This window comes from Lupinus angustifolius, chromosome LG11 (genome assembly GCF_001865875.1).
Source record: "Lupinus angustifolius cultivar Tanjil chromosome LG11, LupAngTanjil_v1.0, whole genome shotgun sequence".
Classification (NCBI taxonomy): Eukaryota; Viridiplantae; Streptophyta; class Magnoliopsida; order Fabales; family Fabaceae; genus Lupinus; species Lupinus angustifolius.
Genome location: NC_032019.1, coordinates 5898047 through 5911844, shown reverse-complemented (window position 1 = coordinate 5911844; position 13798 = coordinate 5898047). Strand labels below are relative to the sequence as shown.

Sequence of the window (13798 nt, the reverse complement as noted above, 5' to 3'; positions counted from 1 at the left end):
TAATAATGATGAAGAGAACATGAGACACAATCTACTACTTATATATGAAATTCATATATATATATATATATATATATATAATGACAATCTAATTAAGTATTTTTATACTATTATGAAATCATTTATCATTTATTTTTCAATGTCAATGAAATATAGATAAGCACATAAAACTTTACCTTATTTAGTATATTACTTACTTTAAGAATAAGATTTTTAAATTTACTCTACATATTAGTTATAATTTTAAACTTGAATTAATAATAAATCTAAATAATTAGATTTCCTTAAAATTAATAATTAAAATATTGGAGAAAATAAATCCACAATTTATTATATAAGGGGGAGATAGAGGTAGACTTTTCCCATGATGAACCCCATGGTAGATATCATTTCCACAAGTTCCGTCCAAGCACACAGTGATGTCTTTGGTGACTCCTCGTCACCTAAGATAATCCAGTTAAATCCATGGGATCTAACATGCATGACATTTGAGACGGACAAAAAAGGCTTACTTTTTAACAACCCTATCATCGTACAACAAATCCAACATCTCAAACAATCCCTTTCTTCCACTCTTGCTTTCTTTCCTCCACTTTCTGGCCGTCTTGTAATCCTCCAACATGATGAGGACAACACTGTTTCCTCTCACATCCTTTGCAACAATGCAGGTGCCCTTTTTGTTCATGCTGTTGTGTCTGATAACACTTGTGTTTCTGACATTCTTCACTCCAAATATGTTCCTCCCATTCTCCATTCTTTCTTTCCTCTCAGTGGAGCCAAAAACTATCAAGGTACATCACATCCATTGCTTGCAGTGCAAATAACGGAGCTAGTTGATGGAATCTTCATTGGTATCTCAATGAATCATTTAGTTGCGGATGGTACGTCCTTATGGCATTTCATTAATTCATGGGCTGAAATATCACGAGGTTGTGATGTAGTGTCCAAACTTCCATTGCTGGAGCATTGGTTTCTCCATCCCAATCGTTGTCCTATAAGATTTCCTTTCAATGAAGAAGCCCAAACGGAAAACTCTGATGATTGCACCAATTATGAACGGGTTTTCCATTTCACCAAGGAGAAAATCGCAGATATCAAATCAAAAGCTAATGAAGAAGCCGACACAGACAAAATATCTTCTCTCCAAGCACTCTTAACTCACCTTTGGCGCACTGTGATCCGTAACCAACAACTTGACCCGGAAAAAGAGTGCAGCTATTGCTTAGTGATAGGCGTTAGAGAGAGAATAGTTCCACCGTTGCCAGATAGTTATTTTGGAAATGCATTGATTATTGATGCTGTTAGAATGAAAGCAGGAGAGCTACTACAAGAAGGTGGGCTAGGAAAAGGTGCATTGGAGATGCATAAGATGATAGCTTCCCACTCTGATGAGAAGTTGAAGATTCTCTATGAGTCTTGGGTGAGACCTCTAAGCATTTTAGAGGCAGGTGGGTTAAGTAATATGTTGGGAACTAGCAGTTCTCCAAGGTTCAATGTTTATGGTAATGACTTTGGTTGGGGCAAACCTGTGGCAGTTAGAAATGGCATTTCAATGAATGGGGTAACTACTTTGTTTGCTGGGGCTGAAGAAGGTAGTATTGACATTACGGTGTGCCTTCCTTATGAGGTTTTGGAGGCTGTTGGAAATGACCCTCACTTCATCGATCCCTTTTCCATCTAAAGAGTGGGGTTAAACCACCTTGAGTTTAGATCTAAAAAGGGTATGTGCTATATTATGCAATGAATAATGATTTCTGGTTTCTGTTCTAGTACTAGAAGCTTTGTTCTTGGCAATTGTCTCTGCTTGAAAGGTTTATATTGGATTGGTGTATGGAATAAATTTATACAAAGCTTTTTTTAATGTTATTAGTATGTTTACGTTCTTTCATCGTGCACAATCAGTATTCAGAGTCTCTAGCACTCACATTATTCTATTTTATTCTTTATTAACTTGTGGTGGAGATATTTAGCTAGCACTCATATTTATTCATATAATATTATTTTGTAATTGTGAACACTCATTTTTATCCTGCCTAGAAAAAGTCCAAAAAAAACTTTTTAAATAAATATAATAAATTATCGTCATTTGATTTATTTTGGTATATTTTGGCATTTTAATTATAAAACTATTTTTATGAATTTTTATAATTATTAAATTAAATATAACAAAATAAAACAAAATCCAGTTCCTAAATTTAAATGATTGGGTTAACTGAAAAGTCAAAAAAATAATAAACAAATGAAGTTTCTACATCTAAGTAATTAGGTTAACCAAAATGCAAAACTAAATTAAATTAATTCACAAAAAATAATTTTTCAGAAAATAAAAATAATAACAAAACAACTAGGACCTAGAAACCCACATCCTTTTCCAAAATTTGAATTAGAAATTGGCCCTTATGAGGCCATATATTTTTTCTATAAGAAACAGAGAATAAAAGCAAACAAAATGATTTTTTTTATTTTTTCGAATTTTATTATAAAATAAATAAAAAATAATTTAAAATATTTTTGATAATTTTTATAATTAAATTCTAAATATCCCTTTTAAATTCCAAATAAACAATAAAATAATCTTTTATTTTAGTTTTTCAAAAATATAATTTTAAAATCATTTAGACATATTCAAAAATATTTTTATTTATTTTTTGTGAATTAATTCGAATATATAAAAATAAATAAATACATACACCAATTTAAAATGCCTTCTATTAAATGAAAAGATAATGAATTAAAAAATAATAAAATACCAAGTCAAATCTGACTTGGTGGGTGCCTACTAATATGGGATTGTAGGTTATTGGAGATTATGTTTGTTAGAAATTTATTAGGGTTAAGTTAGGGTTAAAAAACAATATAAATAGAGGGTTTGTGAAAGGGTTAAGGGGTTCCAAAAAAGGTTCCAGAATTTTTTAAATAAAAAAAACTGCACACACATAGAGAGAAGAGGGAGAGTTGAAATTCGCTCTGATCCAGTGTAAGCAAAACCACTGGAAGAACCATGCACCCGTTTCACAAGCCACTAGATCGGTCTTTATCATGTTGCTTTTGTTGACAAGAAACTAGAGCCAATCAGCACTTCCCACGCGTGCAGGTCTACGCTTGCACGCATAGACGCGTGCAGGTCTACGCTTGCACGCATACACGCGTGCAGGTCTACGCTTGCACGCATAGACGCGTGCACACTGAAGCGAGGCACCTCTACCCAGCATTTATTCCCCTATGGTCGTGCTTATTACCAGGACCATGCACCTGCAGATCTCCTCCACTCATCTGAGGGTGCAAACATCAGCTCATACGCGCCATCAAACGAAATCAATACTCCTTCTGCACTGATCCAGTACAGCCAAGTTCATAGTGAAACCAATGCATCCATCATATCCAACCAACCACAAACCGACAAGTGGCGCACGTCCAAGTCAACCACTCTAGCCTCTACACGTGGGCAGCGTAGGTAATCCTCATCCGCGTAGAATCACAACCCTAATAGGTTTGTTATTTTTCTCTCTTTTGTTTATATTTGTATTAATTTATGCAATTCAACCATAATTCTTTAGTAAATATTTTTTTACACCTTTTTTAATATATCTCAGAAACTCAATGACATAAATAAAATAAAATAAAATTTATTTTTTATATGGATAATAGTAACAACAAAAAATAGATAAAAATCCCTTTAATATAGCTAACAATTAACAAAAAAAAATTGTGACTTTTTAGCAATTAATTAAATTTTTTATTTTCTGTAAATAATTAAAATTATAATTAACAAAAAATTAAACATTTTTTTATTTATAAATAAAACATGACAACAAGTACTTTTCAAAATATAAAATAATTTTGAGAGTTAATCAAAGATGGAGAGAAGGTCGCCCCGAAGGCCTCTTTCTTCTCAAATCATATTCGAAAGGTTGCGCTACGCCGCTTCTTTTCAACCGATTCAATCTCAAAATTGATTAAATTCTATTTTCCTAATTAAATAAATGACAAAAATTAACCAAATTAAAAAAAAAATTCACCAATAAATAAACATGCAAAATAAACATTTTTGACTAAAAAATATACATTTTGTTTAATTAAAATACATTCAACCAATAAACCATTTTCTACTTAAAGAACTATGTAAGCCATGATCCCCTTAATAGAGGTACGTAAGACCAAAGTCAATCTTGTCAGACACAATAATAAAAATAAATAAATTTTTTCTTCTTAATAATTAATTAATTAATCATAAAATTTAATAATAATAATAATAAAGTCATATTTTAATGAAGGGTGTCGCTTAAGGCCGGCGAGTAGGAAGCTAATACCTTCCTTACCTTGTAATCGACTCCCGAACCTGGATATCAAAAATCCAAAAGCCTAAGGTAATTGGGCTTAAAAGATTTTTCTACATTTTTAACTATAAAATGTAGTGGCGACTCTAAACAAAGTCGTGCAGCCGAAAATCAGGGCGCGACAGTAATGATGATATTTTACTACTTCAATCTATTAATAAACTTTTACTTATAAGAAAAAGTTAGCATCTCTATTATTTTGAGATTATATTAAGAGTAGTATTCTTGCTGATTGGACTCGCTGGTGATTAATGGCTCTGCTAGGGCAAAATTATTTCCAAATTCCTGGGAATCTATCCTAACTTCTAGGAAAGGAATCTCCAACTTTCTTGGATCTTCTACATCGTTGTCTTCTCTATCCCCTCTTTTTCTTGACCTATCACTTCTCCATCATGACTTGCACAGACTCTGTTATCCCATGGAAATGCTTGATTGGGGAGAATAATGCTCCAATATATCAGCAAAAGGAACCAATAACTGCATCCAAGTTGAGCAACCACTGGGGAAAAAAAATCCTTCATTCATGCACTCAACAATACTCCTGATATCGTTCCATCTCAGCTGCCTAAGCCTTGCCTCAAAGAAGATGCAATTGCCATAAAAATTCCTGAATCAGACTATCGAGAAGGTTTAATCCGGTGCAAGACTCATCCTCACGGAAGAATCATATTCTCTAAAGGGGACACACCATTGAAGTTTACAGATATGAAAAGTAAACTAACCACTATGTGGAATATGGTGGGAAAGTGGTCTATGGTCTCTTTGGGGAAAGGATTCTATGATTTTTCATTCTCTTCCATGGAGGATATGAGAAGAATCGGCTCTGTGGGGTCGTGGATCTTGAAACCAGGTTTCCTAAAACTTTTCTTATGGACACCTGACTTTAACCCAAACTTGCAAAAACAATCTCACACACAATGCTGGATCCGTATTCATAACCTCCCTCAAGAATACTGGAGTCCAACGATAATATATTCTATAGTAGGTGGCATTGGGACTCCAATCTCCCTGGATATGGAAACTAGAAATAGATCAAATCCTTATAGATAGGGAAGGATTTGCTTTCTTTGTTCCAATTGACTATGAGAATCTTCCTGATTTTTGCAATGGTTGCCTGGTCATTGGGCATAATATCTCTAACTGCCGCAGAGAAGTCAAACAACCAGTTGAGAAGGCTCCTCAAAAAACAAATATCAAGAAAAATGTGGTGGAAGTAGTAGCAACTGTGATTAAGGTGCCCAAACCTCAAATGCAGGTTGAGAACTTGGCTGCTAAGACGGTTCTTGACACATCCAATGTTGATGAAGTCCCAATGGGTGAGAGGGAGAATGATTTAGTCATAAACCTGGAAATAGACAACACAGGGGAGATTAACTTGGAGGAATTGGAGAAATTGGAGGTAACTACAAAAACTAGAAGGGCCAAACAAAAGGGGAAGAGGTTTAAATCGGCTCAGAGTGGAGGGGAATCCTCTACTGAGGATCTATCTATTTCATCTAATAAAAATGTGGTTGTGCAAGAAACAGCTGAGATTTCTAATCAGGAGGTGGCTAATGATATTCTGCTAGTTGGGAGACTTTGGGATGATCAAAATGAAGCTGAGGAGGAGAGGGGTGATTTCACGCCTGTTCTATCAAAGGCTTAAAAGAAAAAAATGAAATTGAATAGAAATAAGCAAAAGGTGCACCAAACCCGAAGGGGTGGCTACCTCAAGAATAACAAATGAGAATCCTCTACTGGAATTGTAGAGGATTTGGTAGCACCAAGACAAGGCTCTTTCTGAAAAACCTTTGTGATTCTAATAAACCTGATTTGGTGTTTATAGCGGAGCCAATGATTCCTAATGCTGCTGTTAATCATTTGGTTTGGAAGAAGATGGATTTAAAGGTTTTTGTGTTTAATGATAGGGGTACACATTTACCTTCCATCTGGGGTCTTTGCAAGTATGATTTAAACCCTTCTACTCTTAGCAATTCAGATCGACAAATCGCTATGGAGGTTAGTATAGATAATAATAAGCTCTTCATATTTGTGGTTTATGCCAATAATAGCTTTGTTCAAAGAAGATCTTTATGGACTGATGTTCAGAATGTCATGGCTGCTAACCTTGGTCCTTGGTGCTGTATTGGAGATTTTAATATGGTTCTTGGTGCTCATGAGTGTAGAAGTGCTAGATTACCTGCTAGAACTCCTTGTCAGGAATTCCAATCTTTTTCGGATAATGTTGTTCTCTTGCATTTGAACACTCTAGGGGCTGAATTTACTTGGTCAAACAAAAGGAGAGGCGTTGCCCTTACTAAAAAAAGGCTTGATAGATCTCTGTGTAATGAGGAGTGGCTTAGTTGCTGGAATCAGGTCTCTTGTGGTACTCTGCCAAGGCTAACATCTAATCACCACCCTATTTTGTTGTAATCCACTCTGCAAAGTAAGGATAGAATCACAACTTTCAAATTTCATAAAATGTGCATTCAACATGTTGATTGTAGGAGATTGGTGGAGGATAGTTGTAGAGAGAAAGTGTATGGTTATCCTATGTTTGTTCTAACTAAAAAGTTGAGAAACCTTAAGAGAGACCTTAAGTCTTGGAACATCAATGTCTTTGGCAATGTGCACCTAAAAGTGAATAATGCAAAGGCTAATGTTGACTCCATCCAAGAGTGAATCAGTGATTTGGGCCCTTGTCTTGACCTCATTGACCAGGAGGATAAAGCTCAATCTAAACTTTTGGAGGCTCTTATGTTAGAAGAAGTTTTCTGGAAGGAGAAAGCCAGAATCAATTGGTTCTCTCAAGGAGATAGAAACGCTAGTTTCTTCCACAAAGTAACTAAGATCAGGCATGCCACAAAGTCTATCCTTAGGTTACAGAATAATGAGGTTGTCATAACCAATTAGGATGATATTGATAATCATGTGATAAGTTTGTATACTAAATTGTTTGCCTCCTCGAATGATACAAATCCTAATAATCTAATCCAGTCTGTGATCTCTTCCTTGGTCAATGAGGAGGAAAACAATAACCTTACTAGAATTTATTCCAATGAGGAAATCAGAGATGTTGTCTTTGGTTTAAATGGGGAGGGTGCCCCTGGTCCAGATGGCTTTGGAGGTTGCTATAAAACTAGACATCAAAAAGGCTTTTGATACTGTTGATTGGCAATTCCTGTTGGATACACTCAAGGCTTTTGGCTTCAATCAGATCTTCATTCATTGGATAGAGGTTATTCTGAAGTCTGCAATATTGTCAATTAATATCAATGTCAGAAGTGTGGATTTTGTCCAATGCAAAAGAGGGGTCAGGCAAGGGGATCTTCTATCCCCTCTGCTCTTATGGATAGTTGAAGATGTCTTGAGCAAAGGAATTTCTAAGCTAGCTAGAGAGGGAAAACTTAGCACAATTTCTGGTCCCAAGGGTCTTCAAACTCCTAGTCATGTCCTTTATGCATATCATATTCTTCTTTTCTATAAAGGCAAGAAAACTGAGTTGCTTGAGCTCAAGAAGCTAATTATGGATTATGTTGAGGCATCAGGTCAGCATGTCAACAACAATAAGTGCAAGTTTTACACTTCTTCTACTAATCCTAGGAGGATTGCCTCTCTATCTTCTTATTTGGGGTTCTCAGTAGGCTTTCTTCCTGTTAATTATCTGGGAATTCCTCTATTTAGGGATAGGCCTAAGAAATTTCATCTGCAACCTATAGTTGACATAAATTTGACTAAATTAGCAACTTGGAAAGGCTCCATTATGTCTATCATGGGCAGAGTTGAGTTGGTCAGGTCCATCATCCAGAGCATGCTAGTCTATAGTTTCAAAATTTATAAGTGGCCAGGGAAGTTGATCAAGTTGGTTGACAGAGGCATGAGAAATTTCATATGGGCTGGTGATGTTGGGGGTGAGGAAATTGGTAACTGTGGCTTGGAATCAAGTTTGTGCTCCTCTAAAGGAAGGAGGTCTTGGGATCAGATCAATCAAGATGATGAACAATGTTGCTTTGTTAAAACTGGCCTGGGATATGAGAGCTTCTAATCAGACCTGGGCTAGCTTATGTAGACGGAGGTTTGGTTAAATACTTATGCTGCTTATAGGCAATTCAAGTCTTCCATTTGGCCTGGAATCAAGGAGAACTAGTCAGAGGCTATTGAGAATTCACTCTGGTTGGTGGGGGATGGCAAAAGGATAAATTTCTGGACAGATAATTGGCTTGGGCTTTCTATGGTTGACTATCTTCAAATCCCTATGGTTTGGCACTCCAAGCTGCAGGCAAAGGTGGCAGATTTTGTCCTTGACAGAAAGTGGTTGATACCAGGGCCTTTGATAAAGGGATGTCCTCATGTAGTCTCCAAGATTACTCAAATCTCAAGAAAAAATTGCATTGATAGAATTGTTTGGCAGAAATCTAATGATGGTGACCTTAATTCCAAGATAGCTTATGATCATAATAAAAACAATAATCCTCCTATAAATTGGTGTAGCCAAATCTGGTCTTTGACTATTCCTCCATCAAAATCTTTCATCACATTGAGGCTAGTGCTAAGGAAATTGCCAACGGATAAGAGCCTTCAAATGAGGGGTATGGTGATGGCTTCTAAATGCAATTTATGTAATGAATCTCATGTGGACTCTGTTCACCTATTCTTCCAGTTTAAGTTTGCTATGGGTATTTGGGATTGGTTTCTATTCACATTCTCTATAAACATAGCAAATCAGTCCCTTGACTCTATAATAATGAATTGCAGCAAACACTTCTCAAACCAGACTAAGGAAATCTTTACTGCCTGTGTGGTGCATACAACTGCCACAATATGGTTTTGCAGAAACCAAAAAAGATTTAATGATACTACCTATTCTATTACTCAAGCTATCTCTAAAATAAAGAGAGAAACTTCTTTATCATGCATTTGCTCTAAATCTTCATTTGCTTCTTGCAAAGTTTCTGAGTTGGTTTTGCTCAGAAACTTTAAAACTCCTTTAAGGCTAAGCAAGGCCCCTAGAATTTTAGAAGTGGTTTGGGAAATGCCAAAGGAGAGCTGGATAAAAGCTAACACGGATGGTGCTGCTAAAGGATCTCCTGGTTTAGCTAGTGCATGCGGAATTTTCAGAAATCATTTAGGGAATTGCATAGCCTGCTTTGCACTTTTCATTGAATCTCAATTCACCCTTTATGTAGAAGTCTTTGCTGCTATTCAAGCTGTGAATCGGGCTTATAGTAATGGTTGGAGGAATATGTGGCTCGAATATGACTCTACCGCAGTTGTGGACATTTTCCATCATAAAGCAAAGGCCCCTTGGAAGATTAGCAATGCTTGGGAAGAATGCAAATCCAAGGTGTTGACAATGAATTTTCATATTTCGCACATTTTTAGGGAGAGAAATAATTGTGTTGATAAGTTAGCTAATTATGCTATAGATTCTAGGCAAAATTCTTCTTGGAACCAAACTCCTTCTTTTATAAAGGAAGATCATAATAGAAATAGACTAGGCCTCCCTAGCTACAGGTTCAGCAATTTGTAATTTGTTATTTTCGGCTCTTGTATGAATTTTCTTATATATATTAGTTGGGTGTAGTTGCACCTTTGCCAAGAAAAAAATATTAGTCTTCTAGAAAATAAATTCAAATGGATTTTGGTAAATTGTATATTTAGATGCATGACAATTACTTTCGGTGTCTTCCCAATTTAATAACATTAACAAGATGATAAAATTATTTTTCATAGTACCGACATTTATATAATAGGATTAATTTAATAAAAAAATTAATAACATTATTTAATAAAAAGTAAAAATATTTATAAAATTAATGGAAATATAATGGATTTATATTAATAAAATTTATTGTTTTTAAAAGAAAATGCTTTAAAATATATTTAGGAATGAATTTAAAAATTAAAGGTATATAATAAAAACAAGATTCCAATCTCACCACATATTTTAGTTTGGACATATGCTTTCAATGAAAGTGCAAAGTGTTAAGGATCGCACTAGAAATACTTTGCTTATGTTTGATGAAGACAAGGTTTTATTAAAGCTTGAAGATGGCTCAACAATCAACATTTCTAGAGCTTATTGGTCATATCTAGACTATGATATATAAATGGAGTCATTATTCTAAGCAGTCTGGGATGTGTGCCTTAGTAAGTGAGTATAGGTGAGGTGAACCTAGGTGCAAGTCTCTCAAGCCAACATAATTGCCATATCACATCCATGAGACATATCATCTATTTTATTGTATTTTCATGCATTAATCATACATGTTATATGTGCATATTAGGCATAATATAATAGCAAAACATGTATAGGAGTTAAGCATAACATATGAGGAGTTTACCTTTTGAACCACATGTTTTAATATGCTAGTTAATCGATTAACGTGGTGACTTAATCAATTAACTCAATTGTTTTTCTGTTATATCAGTTTTCTGTTACAACTGGTTTCTGTTTTAATCACGTTGCACTGGTCAATCGATTAAATTGTTACCTTAATCGATTAACATGTCTGTTTTGTGTTATAACTGTTTTCTATTTTAACTGCTTAGCTGATTGCAACGATTTGAACTGTCAAAACTGCCTTGTATAAGTTTAGGCAATTTCCAGAAAAGTCTAGCATTGCATTCTATTGTATAGGATTGATTTAGAGAGCATATTTCTTGTTTTACATTCTGTATTTCATAGAGAATTGCATGTGTGAGGAAGAGAGATTAACATGCCATATTGAATATTGAGTCTTTGTTATTTGTATACTGTTTTTCATATGCTTAGTCTGATTCTTATCTTGCTCACATGTTCATGCATTATTGATAAAGATTCTTAGAGAGATATCTTGTGATTATTGTTTTTTTGATTAACTCACATGTACATGATGGCTTGAGTGAATTGTGAGTGGGTTAGTCTTAAGGTCTTTCATTGTTATATTTCAAGAATTATTGTGCTTATAATACCTTGCTTTTGTAATATGTTTTTGTATGTCTTGGATTGTTCTCTAGGTGTCTTACCACCACAGAGATATAGTGATTCTTCACCAAGACTAGGAGGTCTTGATTTGAGAACGAGAATCTTGGCTGGGGCTGGTTCGCGAGAAAAGTTTTCTCAGGCGATAGGTAGAGTCAAACCAAGGATTAGATGTTCTAGATTTCAAGAAAGAAGCATCCTATGTTTTGTAAATTGAATTGGTGTATGTGATTATACATGTATTCAATATAGTGAAGAAGAAAATCTCCCAAGATCAGAAGGGGAGACCTGGATGTAGTTTGCAGTGGACCCCAAACGAACCAGGATAAAACTCCATCTTTGCACGATGTTCTCTCTTAATCTTCTTTACATTTCTTGCTGTTTTATTGCTAGTTAGAAGCTGATACTTTGCATAATTGTACCCTGCCATATACTTGTTAATATTGCTTAAAAATATATGCTTTATCTCTGCTTATTTTGTTATAAATAACTATGCAATTAGCTGCTCTGATCATTTCGTTCTGTGTGTGTGTTAATCGATTAAGACTTGTTGTTTATTGATTAACTGGGCTGTTTCTAGAACTGGGTTTTGGTGCGAGAAGCGGTGATTGATAACCGCTACACCTATTCAATCCCCCCTTCTAGGTGTTCCTAGGTCACTAATACCTAATTGCCTTTAATTTATGGATCGTTTAGCTTGATACTTTAGGACTTTTGGAGTCCAAATTCGGTTTTGTGAACTTAGGGTAATATTAGGGCTGTTTTGGTTTGGTTTGGGCTGTTTAGGTTATAAGTTAGTCTAGGTTGAGTGTTTAAGGCCTAGGGTAATTGTGTTTGTGGGGGATTCTTGGTTTAGGGTCAAGTTAGTATTTGTATTTAGGGTAGGCCACGGTTTGTAAGGTTTAGAATGTGTATTGGGGCTGTTTTGGGTGAGCCAATGTGTGTAGGTTTGGTTTAAGGTTGGAGAAGGTGTTTTAGGGTTTGTTTTATGGGTGCGGCATGTTGTATGAGTTTTAGGTTAAGGTTGGTTTAAATAATATGGTGGATTCGGTTTTGAATGTAAAATATGTGAATGAGTTTGGAGGTTGAAGGTGAAGGTGGAAAAGAATGGAAGGTGAGAAGCGCCACAAACAAGGCTGCTCGATAAGCTATGGAAGTCCGCCACAAGCAAGGATGCTTGATAAGAACAATTATGGTGGCCACAGCCAACCTAGGTTTAGGAGAAGTGCTCTCAACTAAAACAACTCAATTTTAATTCAAATTCAACTTAACTTTTATTAGGAATCCAATCTGAATGTATAAATAGGCAAAGTTGCCTTGGCTGAATAGAAAATAGACTAAGTCCTAATCAACTTGATTAATTGAAATCCTAATTAAAACTTAGGCTAAAAAATAAAAACGAAATAAAAATGTAAACTCCTAATTAAATCATGTCAATGGTGCAACCACGATGACTGCCTTGGACTTGATTAACTTGGCCTTGAGTTAGCTTGGTTTCCATGGCCGTGTGATCCTGGTTTGATCAAGGGATGATCTTTAGCCTTCGTGTGATGAGTGTTGATCAAGTGAATTGCCAAATCTTATCTTTGACTTGGTGTGGCCGAATTTGTTTGAGAAGAGAATGTATAGATTAGGTTGTTGTGACTGATTTGAAAAGATTATGTTTGTTGGCAGCAACAAATCTATCTCCACTTTACTCCTTAATTGTAGCCTTGAATTGGATCAGATTTGAATGATCTAATCTTCATAATTTTCTTCAAATAATTTGTTTTCTCCATGCATTATCTCCTTGTATGCCTTAGAGATAGAGTGTTAGTTGAATTGCCTTATCTCCTTGTTTGTCCTTATAGATAGATTATCTCCATGCTGAAAGTGCGCATGTCAAGAGGAGCACTATGGAAAGCTTACCCACTATGTGTTTTGATGAGGACAATTTGTGTTTCATAAGAGCTTGAAGATCATCAACAAATCAACGTGCTTAAGCCTCAAGATTGGTATTAGACTTAGACTACTAATTAGTTTAGGTTGAGTCTAAGGCTTAGGTAAACTCAATACATGTCTCATATACATAATACATTAAATCATTTTATTTTGAGATATGACATTCATAATATGTTCATGCATCATATATATACATGTTATATGTGCATCCTAGGCATAAACTTAGTGTTGAACATGTATAAGTTAAGTGCATAACGTATTTGAGTATTGCAATTTAAAAATATGCAGTTAATCGATTAATGTGAGTTTTAATCGATTAACATAAGTTTTTGAAAAGCAGTTGGAACAGAAAACTTGGAAAACTGAATCAGTTACAATTTTGTATCTCGTTAATCGATTAACCAAGGATTTAATCAATTAATTGGGCTGCAGAATGGNTGCTTTAGATTACTCTATATTCTTGTTGTAAAAGTGTAGTAATAATTGGGAATCTCTAGGTGTCTTATCACCAACGAGATTGAATTGCGTCTTCATTAGCTTAGAAGTCTTGATAGAAAGAATAGGTTCTTGGCTGAGG

General features: G+C 35.1%; 1 protein-coding gene across 1 annotated transcript; it reads left to right on the top strand.

Moving 5' to 3' along the window:
- LOC109359573 (uncharacterized acetyltransferase At3g50280-like) lies at nucleotides 365-1834 on the top strand. Its single transcript, XM_019604274.1, has one exon. It carries the CDS (start codon nucleotides 365-367, stop codon nucleotides 1679-1681), a length of 1317 nt encoding a protein of 438 aa, XP_019459819.1. The 3' UTR covers nucleotides 1682-1834.